The sequence below is a fragment of the Eurypyga helias genome, unplaced genomic scaffold (genome assembly GCF_000690775.1).
Source record: "Eurypyga helias isolate BGI_N326 unplaced genomic scaffold, ASM69077v1 scaffold1889, whole genome shotgun sequence".
Taxonomy (NCBI): domain Eukaryota; kingdom Metazoa; phylum Chordata; class Aves; order Eurypygiformes; family Eurypygidae; genus Eurypyga; species Eurypyga helias.
In genome coordinates, this window is record NW_010272518.1 from 140804 (window position 1) to 155169 (window position 14366).

The following is a 14366-nucleotide window of genomic DNA, read 5'->3' on the forward strand; positions in this document are numbered from 1 at the left end:
TGAAGTTTATATAACCTGCATATTATTTGAAAACTAGTTGGTTTTCTAAGGTAACATTAATTTTTTGAAACTATATTTAAAATAACTAAAACGATACACAGAAAAATGACTTATGGTTCTTGGGGAAAGAAGTGAGTTCTAGCGGTGTACTGCAGGCCCACCGTGCTGGAATGATAATCCTCCTCCCTTCCAGGATCTGATGTCACTTATCCAACAACAGGCAGCAAAGTAACACTGGGAGTCAAATCTCGGAGAAAGAGAACTGCCGCTGAGATCTGTTCTTGTCACCAGACCCATCCACAGCGCGAAGCTGGTGAGAAGTGAGAGACTGCCAGCCTCCTGTCTTTGGAAGAGTTCACAAAATTGTGAACCCAAATACGCCTGGAGGAGCAAGCGAGGGTTGGGAAGGCTGAGAAAAGAGAGGACAGGGTTGCCTGGGAGACTGCAAGGGAGTAAAGGCGGACAGTCATATCCTCCGGTTTCCTGGAGCAGAATACAAGTTTCCTGGATTTCTAGAGTGTAATGCCAAAACTGGGAGAAGGTTCCTACCGGCTCGTACTCGGAACATTGTCTGCCGTACTGGGAGCCATCGTCCACAGGGGTGAGCTGGTGTTGGGAATGTGGGAGTAAGGTGCTGTCCTCCCACAGCATCGGTTCCCACAACTGGTCTCACCCAGGGGACCGAGGCTACTGACTCAGGGGACGCTGCCCCGGCTGTACGCTTAGACAGTATTTTGCGTATTTAGGATATCTCTGAAGGCAGCAAAAGTAGTAATATTATATCTTGTGAGATTAAAAGCTAAAGTTAAAAGAATGTTACATTACAACTATTTTAAGTGTAGGAAGAATTTATGATGAAATTATGACAGGGTTCATTATGACAGAATATTCTCTCTGGTTCCTAGTTGGTACTAGGTGCAAAAGCACAATTAAAACCACAAACACTCATATGAAGCTCAAAACTGTGGCAGAGCTAGGAGAAGAGAGGTCAAGCGAGTTGAACTAAAAGAAGAGAGGCAGGAAATCCTGCTTTTTACTCTAAGCTGTGACAATGTTTTATTCCCTTACTATGGACCTTACAGATGTAGTCAAGTCCTCGTCCTCAGCCTGTGAGAGAGCGACAAAAGGTTTCTGTAAACTGGCAATTGACCATTCTCCCAGTACAGAAAGAGTAGGAAGCAGCAGGTAGGACACACCGCAGTTTGGTAATACTGTACTGATCCAATGGCTTTTCAGATTAGCTGTAAACTTGTCTTTTAAATTAAGAGATCTGTAAAATTTCTTACTTGGCTCCTTTGATCCACTGTATTTACTGAACATAGCCCTACATTCAAACCTTAAGCTTTCTGAGTTTCAGCAACAGATTGTTTTTTCCCCCTGTTATTACCTACCTTCCAATGATTCTAAGGATTATTGTAGTAAGTGGTGTGTTGTAGTACTTAATTAGTACCAAATTTAATACTGAATACAGTATGACTGAACAGTAATACAGCTATCAAATGAAGTGATGGAAGCAAAGACTACATACGATTCAGGTGTTTGGGGTTCTTTTGTAAGGAGGGAAAAGGTTTTGAGCAGTTCTATGAAAAAGCTGGATGCTGGTACTGAGATCAGTTTTTGCCTGGTATGTTGAACTGAATCAGATCATGAAGGAGCCAGACAATATTTTTTCCCCCATTCCTTACAATTCTTCTGAATTTTTTCAGACTGGTGCATATTTAGAAATAAAATCTAGGCAGGTGGGCAGGACAATATGATAGAAATGCCAGGCATAAAAGCGAGTGGACAGGACAGCAAAAGAGCAAGTATTGGTGAGTGAGCAGACTCACAGAGCAGCGAGGGGACGCTATAATCAAGAAGCAGGTGAAAAGGCAGGAGGAAAATGCCAGACATTGAGCGAGTCGATAAAGCAGTACCAAACAGCGGGTGTGCCAAGCAGCAGAAGAGCAATTCCGCAAAGTCAGCAGATGCCCTAAGCAGGAAGGTGACGCCAGGCACTCGGAGCGGGAGACAGGGCAGCAGAAGGCCAATGCCCGTGTGCCATCAGATCAAAAGGACAATAAGGAGGCAATACGTGCCGTTCAACAGATGGACAGGGCAGTAGGTAGTCAGTGTCAAGCAATTAGCTGGTCAAGAGGGAATGCCAGAGAGTCAGGCAAAGGGCCAAGATTTTCAGGAGGAAAATGCCACACAACCAGCAGGTAGAGAGAATAAAAGAGAGTACTGAACGCCAGGCAGTCCCCAGACAGGCAAGGCGGCAAAAGACCAAAGCCCATGAATAGTCATACGCGACTGTTGGCAAGGACACGACACAAGCCTGCCAACCGATTGACGGGGCAAGCAGGGTGGCAGTATTTTTTCAGTAACTTAGGATACCATGAACAAAACAGTCTCAAGAATCTAGATGCTCACCCTCTGGTAATATCATTAGATCAGAGTGAACCATGAATATCCACAGGAGAATAGCACACAAATGGAAACAGCAGATGAGTCTGTCCCTAGCACTTGGGGAGGCCATGGGACCTTCCTATAAAACAAAAATATGAGAATCCACAAGAAAATCAAACAAATGGGAAAAATGTGTATAAAACCTGTTTCTGATGATGATTAAAAAAGCAAAAAAATACTAGCAAAGAATTAGTTTGGAAATGATTGGGTGGGATTGAAGATGTTGCTTACCCCTCTCTGGAGCCCACATAATGGGAATGTTGGGAATTTCTGCAGCAGAAAAACAGAAGAGAAAAGGGATTTCTGACTCCCAGTTCAAGGAAAGCATGTCAATTTAGGACTGGGTAACCTCTTTGGGCAAAAAATAAGAATTCAATTGAATCTTTGCTCATCCCCAGATACATGCCTTTATTGAGGTTTGCAAAAAGTTTAAGAAGCCCACATCACTTTAATCTCAAGACATCCCACCCTTATTCCCAAAAACCACACTTACCTCTAGCACAAGGTGTGTAAGAGGGGAAAGGGAATGGTCTTGTGAACTCATTCCCATATCCACTGCAAAATAGCTCGTGAAGATGAACAGGAGTACCCATTAGCCACTGCTGGCCATTTGTGAGGTAAACTGAAGAAGTCATTAACTCATCACTAAGTCGCTCATCACTGGTGTAGGCTGGTGTTTGAATCTGGCTTACATACACCCACACTCTAATGAAAAGAACAGTCTTACGAGTCTCGTGTGGTAACCCTCTTCTACAGCAAGAGTTGCAAAAGTATAAAACTTATCAACACCTTTTTTTACCTTTAATCTTCTCTTTAACTTAAGCACTCTGTTAATTAAAATGGTTGGGTTTTTAAAACAAATTAAACCATGTTTCAGAAATCTTAGCTGCTGCTCTTTTTCAGAAACAAGTAAGGAACTCTGGAATGTGAGAACTGAGGAATTCCCAGCAGTAATAAAATTCAGTAATTAACTCGGATGTCATTTCAATCATAAGTCTTTTTATTCAGTAAATATCCTCCTAGCAACTAAAGTCAACCAACCAGGAATCAAATGTCACTATTTCTGTCCTCTTAGAAGTCCACATTGTGTGTGGACTTAATCTGTCTCCACATTAACCCTCCACATGGGGTTCTTATTGGTAACCCAAAGGAAAACCTACATCTCACTTCGATAAGGCAATAATATGCAACAAGAAGCCAACCCTTTTCCTCTCCTTCAAACTGTAAAGAACCTTAGACACAAAAAAGGAATAGTTCTGCTGTGCACTGCTGAATTAGGATTTGGAAAGTCACAGAGACAGAATCCATACAAATTTGTCATGTACTCATATGTAACAAGGCTTTTAAGGAATACAGTTGTAAGGGGCTAAGCTGACAGAACATTATTTATCCTGATCCTCTGCGTATCAGCCAGTCATTCTCCCTCTCGCTGAGCAAGGTATAGGAATAAGAGGCTAATATAACTTCAAATTTAGGAATTGGGGTTGTAAAACAAGAATTTCTTCCATATCCAAACTTTCCTGTATCAAACATTACAGTTTGGGCTTAGAACAGAATGACAGGAAATTTAGGCAGAGGAGACCAAGTGATTTCCATCATATGATTAGTAATGGCACAAACCAGCCAGGAAGAATGTATACTGACTGACCCAGAGTAGGTATTAATACTATAGAGTATGAAAAACTTAAGAGCATGCATTGGCAGTTTTATCAAATCCTGTGATTTTGTGGCCAGCAGCAACTACAGTTAGCTGCCCTACATCAAGAACAAAATTGCTAGCATGTTCTCTCCAAAGGGAGATCTTTCAAGGCTCAATGAAAATGAACTATGACAAACTGATCTCAGCATACCGTAAGAAAACATTCATCAGTGGAAGAAAAGATGGACTTCAAAAATCTAGTCAAAGTTTAAATGTCAATAATAAATAATCAACAGTAGATTATGCACCTAACAATACAGATTTGGGTATTCTCATTACAAAGTAATTGGGATTATTAAAAAATATTTGGGAATATATGAAGTGAGAAGAAGTTAAAATATATGTGAATGTTCTAAATTAAGGTTAAAAAGTAATTATTTGGTTGTCCTTCATTGATAAGACTTTGATGCTTGAGTGTGACAACAGTAATTTTGTTTTTCTATTCTGATACTTATACCGAGTTAACATTTTCCTAAAGCTTCACTGCTCCATGTTGTAGTAACTAGCAGAAGCAGGCAAAGGACCAGTTGCCATCCTGGGAATAACTGCTGGAGCCAGCTGCTTCCCAAGACTCTTCTAGTTTCTTTCCACTTAGTGGCTGGAAGAGCTCCTACACAGCAGGCAAGAAGCAAATGAGAAATTCTCTACTCTTTAATAAGCATTAGTTTTAATGATCAACTATTTTAATAGTGAGACATTTTGCTATTCTGATGCTCTTATGTCGAAAGGACTAACTCACTCAATTTTTGATACATCTTAAATCCAAACTAGTATTTGCCCTCTAGTTATCATTTCTTTAAGCTTCCTTCACAGGAGTCTTCCTTATGTGTCTATACATTTTTTGTTAATTTTCTACGTATTAAGCTTTTATTAAACTCTTCGTAATAGACCATGACCAGAAAAAAAATGACACATTAAGGGGAAGAATTGCATAATTACAGGCCTGACAATGTGTTCAAGATAATTTTGCCTTAACCTGATGTTTAATTTTGTTCAGTTCCCTATCTGCTGTGAAGAGATATTTTAATGGAAACTCTTTTTAGAAACGCCCAAAAGGAAAAAAAATTCCAGAAGTTCCAAATTGAAAATTTCGTCATGCAGAAGTCCTATGGCACGCCTATTTTTCTCCCACAGTTACAGAAAAAGTACTGCAAGATCTGCCCACTGTTCACAGGAGTCAAGCCAGTTAATTTAAACTAATAGAGAGATGTCCCTATGACTTGTGGTCCTCACACTGAAAACACGGCTAAAAGGTATCAGTAATGCCAAGATGAGGAAAACCCTTCTCTTTACCCTGATAAAAAGTAAATTATAATCATATTGGGTTTTTTGGATGTACTCTGAATATATCTGGGATCACTGGAATATGAACCATTTGTCCACCCACAGGGTATGCTGAGTCTTCTTCCAGCTTCTACTCTGAAACTATCATGGAATAAAAAAAATGGAATTGCAAAATTTAAGATAAAAAAAGTGATATTTCCTGGCTGGTTGCATAGAATGCTTCTCATCCTATGAAACATTAAAATCCCTTACTGCTTTTTTACTACTGTTTTCTTCTTTTCAACAGAGCTTGCAAATATTTCATACATGTTTGAAAGACAGAAAACTAAACTTATATTTGCTATTTGAGAGTATTAAGGAGAGCTAAAATAAAGCAAATACAAGTTGATCCTCAAGTGGGGAAAAATACCCAACTACATAACAGGAATTCTATTAATATTATTTTTAGAGTGTGATGGTCAGATGACTTTACACAGAAAGTTAAAACATTAGTTAAATTATTTAAGAGATATTTGCCGCAACATCCTCAGCCAATATTATCAGAATTTTGCATTTTCAAAAAAGAGACTCAATTAATATACCTTTGCATGCAGGAAACTGCTTATTCGTTAATTTCAGGATCCATTTGATCTATCTTCCTATTTAACATATGCAGAACATATGGCCAGAATCTAGTTTGGCCTTTTGCACAGGGTAACTCATAAACATGATCCATGACTTCTGTAAGAAGTCCAAGATAACCTGAGTTTTATAACATCTCTCCCACAATCAATTGCTTTTGATTCAATAGGATTAAAATGGAGAATACAGCTCTTCTTTAGAGAATTTGTCTGTGTGACTATCTCTCATAGTTAAACAAACCAACCAACCCAAATGCATAAAAAACTTCCATTATGATGATTTTGTTATTAGACTTTTCTGGCTCGAGCTTCCTATCACCAGCTATTGTTACAATTCTCTTTAGCAGACTAAGAAAGCCACTGGTACCTCACATTATTACTACTTCCCAAAGAAAATACAGTATTTTAATAATAGTAATACAGTATATGCCTTACCTGATTATTTTCCAAAGAAAACACAGGTAAAAATCAGGTTATTACCCAGTACTCTTTATGATAAACTAAACAGACTGAGTTGTGTAACTCTCACACAAAGGATCTCTCCTAGCCATCACATTTTTTTGACCTTGTTCTATATCCACTGTGACATAGGAAACTTTTTAAAGTGGGAATGTCAGAAAAATATGCAGGCTTCCATATTTACAGAGATAAAAGTATCCTCTGTATTCCTTTTCCTGGTGTGTTTTTTTTTTCCCTCCCCCCCCATCATCTTCATACTTGCCTATATCAGGAAATCTAGATAGAAACCAGTTGAGACACATACACTTGTTCAATCCAGTATCTCAGCTGGATACAGTGATCAGGAGACACGTTCAAGGCTGCTGTTTATGTAGCAGAATATCAAGAATTTCCCAAGCCCACAAATGCTCTCTCTGCATATGCATATATCTCTTCCTTTCTTTTTTTTTTTTTTTTTTTGATTGGGGTTTGGGGTGGGGTGAGGGGCTTTTTTTTTTTTTTTTTTTTTTTTTGGTGTAACCTCCGATATTGGAGTAAATGGAGCTGAAATGGGATGTGGCTTCCTTCCCTCTCATGTTTCTCACTATAGCTGTCCTGGCAGCTCAGAGGTGTTTCCATGCAGTGACTGAAGGTGATGATAGCACAACCAGGCTCTTTAGCGATGCTGGCATGTTACCAAGTTTTCCTGAGAAACTCAAACAAGAGAGGAGAAGGCGCACTTTTTAGCACTTCATAAGTCACCTACATCAGCTTGGAGTTTCCCAAGACACCGGTAGTTCTGTGACCTGATGGTGTACTATGTACAGCAAATAGTCTGTACACTGCTGCTTCTTGAAGAAACAAGTAATAGTCGTTTAGTGAAGTGTGTTCTGCAACTAAATATACCAATTCTGCTATAATAACAAGCCTTCCAAATAGGAGATTTAAAATCTAATAATAGATTTTTAATTAAATAAATAAGGCACACAAATGTATCTGGATGGTTATAGCACCAAATACAACATTTCAAATGATAAATTTTATTGGAAAATTAAAGTAGACTGGATAAGCACCAAATCATATAAGCTAGGAACTGTCTGGAGGACTAAGAAAAGTCCAAAAGAGTAGTAAAGAATTTGGAAGTAGTCTGTCACAGAGCAGTCTATTACATTTAAGCATGTTTGTTGCCTAGATGCACCTAGGAAGGTTTCCTAATTCGGACCCTTCTGGAGGAAGATGGGTTGGAAACATAATTTTCTAAGAAATACGAAGATAGTTCCTAAAAGGTCTGACAGTAAGCTACAGGATCAGACATCATACATATGCAGCACACTTCATCATACAATAGCTCTGCACAAATCAAAATTAACAGGGGGTGAGACCTCCATTGAGAGATACAGAAAACTACAGTCTTAAAATAGACAAAAATAATGCTGGAAAACGCTATTAAATTGGAGGATACCTTGAACAGTGAAGGGCAAAAGCCTGAAACAACAGCCTGGGTAATTAGAGGTTGTACGATTTCATACTATTCCTACCAGAAAATGACTAATGTCCCAAGTGAGATGAAGACTTCATTCTCCCTCACTATGAAGCCATCCTGAAGTGACAGTTTGTAAAAAGAAAATGAGTTTCTTTTGGCCCAGTGACAACACTAGGATGTTTTTGGTATGGCACTAAGAAGAGCTGAATACTGCTGAAGAAGAAGTACCCCTGTATCCACAGTAAACAATACTAGAAATCCTGCTGGGCTGGAAAGGTGCTATATGAACCAGGGAGGATGAAAAAACCTACATGTTACTTACATCTTAAACTACCACCTATTAAATGGAAGTTGTTATTTGAAATGTCTCAATGGATTTGGGTTAATCTGGGGGGGAACACATGTTGCTGTGAGAGTATGGCTATAAAATGGTGTGTCACAAGCATCTTTCATTAACAAAGTTGAAGGGGAAGCAAAGAGACAAACCACTTGAAAATTACAAAAATAATGATTCTGAGGGCTGTCAACACCACCTGGGACAGAGAAATGGTTGGTTATAGGCATTAAAATAGCCTGTAGAAATAAAATGGAATTTGAAAAAAAATTCACAGTAAATTCTAAGGGGAAACTTGGGAAACAGCAATTGTGAGAGATAGCTTAGGGAACTGGGAAAAGCCACATGACACAAAACTTGCAATTGGTAATCACTATAATGATTATAGAAACACTGGTGCAGTTTTGAAATAAATATGTAAAGACTTTGTATCACAGCAGACTAGAGACTTTCCTCTCTCCAGACATGGCCTTCTTTATGTCTAGGTTTGGAGTACTGTGTGAACATGCCTCATTCTGAGGCAAACAATCTTCTCATGGACTAGTGAACTTTGATGAAGGAGTAAACAATATGCATGTATTGTCAGATAAAAGCAAAACAAGTATGTGTCAAAATACATTTAAAAACAGCCTATAAATACCAAAGAATATAATCAGCAAGAACCAAAAGGAGCATTCATTGTTTTTTCAGAGCAATGGAAAAGGAGGAAGGCTGTAAGGAAACATTAGTCTGCTTTTGCACGATGGAGAAGAGTTTTTCTATGCTGCTTCTGAAGCCTTATCTCAAAATTTCGGGCTGCAAATTGCCTGCAGTGTAGCTGAACTATTTGTGAATACACCTATCAACAAAGCTCAAGACGTCTAGCATCAGTCAAGGCACAATAAATTGACTTCTATTGCTATTATTTAAGCAAAAAAAAATTAGACTCATGGGGGGCAAACAAGACTTGTAAACCACACTAGAGCTGAAGGATGAGAAAATAGCTAGAAGACTTTGATGGGGCAGACAAGTGAATTTTTTGGATGTACAATTTTGCAAAAGAATAAATGTAAAAATAGAGAAGACAGAAGACAGAAACTATGCAGAGCACCTATATACATTTGATTTTTTCCTTTCTCCTTTGTATTGACCAATAACAATAGAGAAAATACCTAGTGATCGATAAAAATGCTGCCACATTATTGAAATATCTTCTCAAAAGTTTACATATATCATCATCAATATTGTCTAAGATCTAGAGCTGTCTACCATACCAATATTGTAGTCCCAAGGCAAAAAAAGTTTCCTTCTGGAAATATAAAACAGAAGTTCCCTAAATAACTTAACTTTGCCCATATGTAAAGCCCTGATCTCTGTCCAGCAACACACACTTTCTAAATCAACAAGCAGACTGGATAAGCATTTCTAGTACGGATTTAAATACTACCCCCATAAATTATAGGAAAAAAAAAAAAGTGATTCTATCTACAAAATTAAGCCTATACCTCTGATTTAGTCCAAATGCGAACTACCATCAATAATAAAGTTTATGGCAATAAAGCTGCCATAATAAATGAAAAATTACAGCAATCACTAATAACATCTACAAGACATTTTCCATCCATTGGGTGATGCTTTGTTTTTTAAATATCCCCATGCATTTCAGTACTACACAGACAAGAAGGAGAAGCGTAGTGATGCAGAATTCATAGTGCATGTAGTGAAGCAGAATTCATACTGCTGAATTTAATTGACCCTCACCACTCAAAGTGTGAATCATAGTAACTAATTCAAAAGCTTTTCCCCACCTACTGACTTGACTGAGGCTATAAATTTATGGACCAGAGATAGGTATGGAAATTCAGATATCATGAATACCCCTAAAATAATCTACTCCCTTATAAGAAAAAAAGTCATTACAAATCACTGAAACAACTGCAATAAGCTGTTATGGTTCCAATATAGTGTTCAAAAGGAAAAGTGAGTGGGGAAACCGAGTAATTTTTTTTAAACTTAATAATAAATTTCTGAAGTTTCAGGAAGTTATTTTTAATAGACACATTATACTGGGTACTTAATTTCAATTTAATCAATAATTATAAAATTCTATTAACCTTAATTCATTTGGCTGTAAATACTCTCAGGATCTAGCTTTATCTTGTACAGTACAATAGCAATTATGTATCTATGCTCAGAAAAGAAAGCAGAAAAATGTATTTTCTAATCAGGAGGATTAAGAAGAAGTGGGACTGAATCATTCCATCTGAAATATGACCTGAGGGACTACTATCCCTACTCTCAGGAAAAATGCTAAAATGCCTTCCAGTATCAGATTCAGTCATTTACCAGTTTTAAAATTACGTCTTAAAGATGACATCTCAATAGCATGTCATGATCGCATCCTTCCATTATCAGTTCAGCAATGAGAGGAGAGCATGCTGGACAAACACCATATATAGGGAAGAGATTAAAACCACTTCCTATATCAATGCAAGTTTTCCTCAAGGCTTGATATTGGACATTACATACTGACATAATTAATTTTTCCATTTTGAATTGCCTCTCTCATTGGCCCAAAAGACACAAAATATAGGGCCAAAGCTTGTGCTTCTTCATATGTTTTTCTTATGACACATACTGGCAAACTTATTTTTTTTAAAAGCATTCGTTTGAATGAATGACCTAATCAGCCCTATCATAAGGGCAAACTTTATCATTGCCACTTTAAAATAAAAACAGGGATTTAATCTCTCCAATGTGATTTAAGTTTAGTCTTGCAAGTTAACACAACTTAAATGAGTGAAAAATGAGTAAGTACTGTCCCATATAAATTATTTTAAAGTATTTTTAAGTATGGGAATACTTTGACAGTCAGAATACGAAATTCTGTGACAGCCAAATGTGGTCTTGCATACCTATTCGATTTTAAAACAATGCATTTTTTCATCAGTAGAAATTATTAATGGTTCTTGTATTAATATCACATAATCTGAAGACCAACAACTCAGACAAATTTTTAAATGGCTCACTGCAACATCAGAACCAACCTAACAAATCTTCACCGCCTGTCTTCTATAATTAGTTTGAGGAACAGCAATAAAGCAATGTAAGGAAAATACTAGGTTTTTATGAGTAGAGTTCTCATTCATTTATTTCTTGTCCCAAATGCTGCCTGAGAATCTGTGGCTCATTTGTGGCACTACTTCCCCCGGCACTACTGCCTAGGCTGGATTCTGCCTAAATGAACTAAATCAGGAAAACTGAAGCAGAAATTCAGCTCCCCTTTTACACAGTGGTGGGAATACAACCTTCAAGACCATTAAGCTACTTTGCAAGTAAGAGAGCAATTCAACAACACACTTTTCACTTTTGTGCTGCTTTAGCAAAGTGAATTATCTGAAAATTCAGTTTCACTAGCCAGCACACTTAGGTCACCTTACACTTTCCGTTTTTCTGATACAGACCCTAAGGTTTTATTTACTTAACCTTTCATTAGCATACGATCTGAAACTTCAGAAGTAACATACATAAGCATTTCTTTCCATGTTTGTTTAGCTATACAAATGCTATACAACAAATTAAAAAATATTTTTATATTTCTAGTGAAAAAAGGTTAAAATGCAGCCATGGTTGACAGAACATATTTGTAAGTAAAAAGCATTGTAGGTATAATGAACTCACATCAACTCTAAGCTGAAAGTCTAAGCAACTGAAAATTTGTATGAGCACTTCAGAGAAATCCAAATATGCTAAATTATGGAATAAACACTTCAGGCACTCAATTCTGCCCCTTAATGAACATAAGCAAACCAAAGGAAAAAAAGTATGTGATTTAAAAACTTAGTATTAATCTAATTTGGAACCATAAATACCCAAATACTTCAACAGCAATCACACAGTCATTACATATTACAACTCATGGCCATAAGGTTATTTTTTTTTCCCTTACCTTAATGCCTTATACATGGAATTAATCAGATTTCCTGTGCAATATTTACTGCTGCAGGTCACCTCCATCTGTGTGCCTATGAAGCTTTTTTTGACAATGTGGTGTCAAGTGAAGCAACAGTAACTTTGCATAGAATTTTTTCCCCCCCGCTAGCTGCCTCTCCCACTCTAACCTATAATGCAGCAGTTGTCAATGCAGTAGCCTGCAAGACAGAATTAAGAGATCTTATCCCACTTTTCCTTGTGCAGGACACAACAAAAGCCAGATATGTTTTTGCTTAGCAGTGTTGTACTGCTGTGTTAAGGAAGATTATGCCAAAAAGCCGTTAGAATTTTTTTGTAAGGGGAGTGGAAATCTATCATACTACGCCACATCTTAGTTTGAAAATCTTTTTGGGTCAGAACCCAAGGTCAGAGTAATTCTCTTGTGCTATATTCCCTATGACTTTTTCTGCTGCCCAGTTGTGTATCACTTGACTTCTCCAGAGATACTGCAAAGTAAAGCAAATTCTGTAAAGAGGAAATTTCAAAAAAATATCATCCCCTCTCCCCCAGACTCATACACCTCTACATCAAAGTGCAGACTTTTCTTATTCCAGGACTATCTCACCTCTGGAGTGACATCTCGTGGTGCAAACCCTGTTCCTCCAGTTGTTAAAATCAAATTAAGTTCCTTTTCATCACACCAATCTATCAGCGTCTCCTGAAAGAGAACATGAATCCTGTCAGATCTAACAAATAACGCGTGGGATACAGTTACCTCAGAAAATACCTAAAGACTTAAAATGTCTTAAATGCAGAGACACACACAGTAAGTACAGGGAATTGTAAAATCACTCATGGCTTTTTATACAAAGATTTTAAATGACTATTTATAGCCAGTATATGACAGAATGATTCACATATCCATCATATTATTTTTGGAAATAGAAACTGAAATTCTGTTCTCCATCTCTTGACCTGAAATGGAAAACAAGAATTCACAGTTATTAATTTGTATCACTGTTGGGTTTTTTTAATTATTTTGAGATATAAATATAATGCTTTGACACATGTTAATACAGTATGTGCATTTAATTCAGTTTACATGGTTGATACTTATTACAGCAAGTTTGGTTTCTGTACTCCACTCTGTAACAGCCTGAAAAAAAGCAAGAACCACATATTTCTAAGCTTTTCTACTAAAAGATGCAGTAATACACCTGATGCAGCAACACAGAAGATTCCCTATAATCATCTTTTCTATATTCCCTACAAAATCTCAATAGAACTGCATATACAAATTCCAAGGTTGGACTAAGAATGCTTAATAACTGTCATGTAAATTCAATGACTTACAATACTGGAGAAGCCATGGTAATAAAGAAGTGTTTAATTTGATTTGCATTCAGTTTTTAAATGACATTTAAAACTAGTTTTCAAACTGACAAAAATTTAACATAAGCAGAAAATTTATTTAGCCTCAATATGATGATATCACTTACCCTTCATACTCTACTGTGGGCTAGCAGAGCAGCAGAATGTCTGCTTGGAGCTCAAAATCAGCTGTGTTATATGAAGTACGCTCATGTATTACACAGCAAAGTATTCATGTGCACAAATCAGATCAATTACTTTGACAGTTATCCTTTTTCTAGCAAAGAATCCTCATTCTTTGAAAAAGTTTAGAAAACATATCTTTCTGGAGTACTACATTGGGGAAAAAAGAACTGGTTTGGTGACTGCTGGCTAGAGGCTTATTATTTATCATAAAATTAGATCTGAGTAGTATACTGAATAAAAAAGTTTAAAGTATTGTGGATGGCCATAAAGAACGTTTTAAGAAGTACTACAAATTTAGATTAATCCCCAGGTGTATGTTCTGCAGGTTTAGCACTGCAGAACTATGTATCTTCCAGTTAAAAAGAAAGCTCATATACAGGCTCTTCCAAATTTCAGGTAGAATAAACTTTTGTCTGCCTGCAGGCCTCATCATACAAACATGTGCAAGGGTTACTTGAAGAAGTGGCAAAGCCACAAGTTCTGTCTTTATGTCTCCTTTCTTTACTCTTTCCTTTCACTTCCCTTTCTGTGTTATCTCTTATCTTTATTAAAATCACATTCACCTTTTTGCTCTCCCCCTTTGAAGGATGG

General features: G+C 37.2%; 1 protein-coding gene across 1 annotated transcript in view; it reads right to left on the reverse strand.

Annotated features, from left to right (window-relative positions):
- Window positions 1–14366, reverse strand: part of GPHN (gephyrin) — a 172677-nt gene that overhangs the window by 129177 nt on the left and 29134 nt on the right. The window contains exon 3 of the mRNA XM_010159134.1: window positions 12844–12936. Within this exon, the coding sequence (XP_010157436.1) occupies window positions 12844–12936 (93 nt within the window). The remainder of the gene's footprint in view (window positions 1–12843; window positions 12937–14366) is intronic.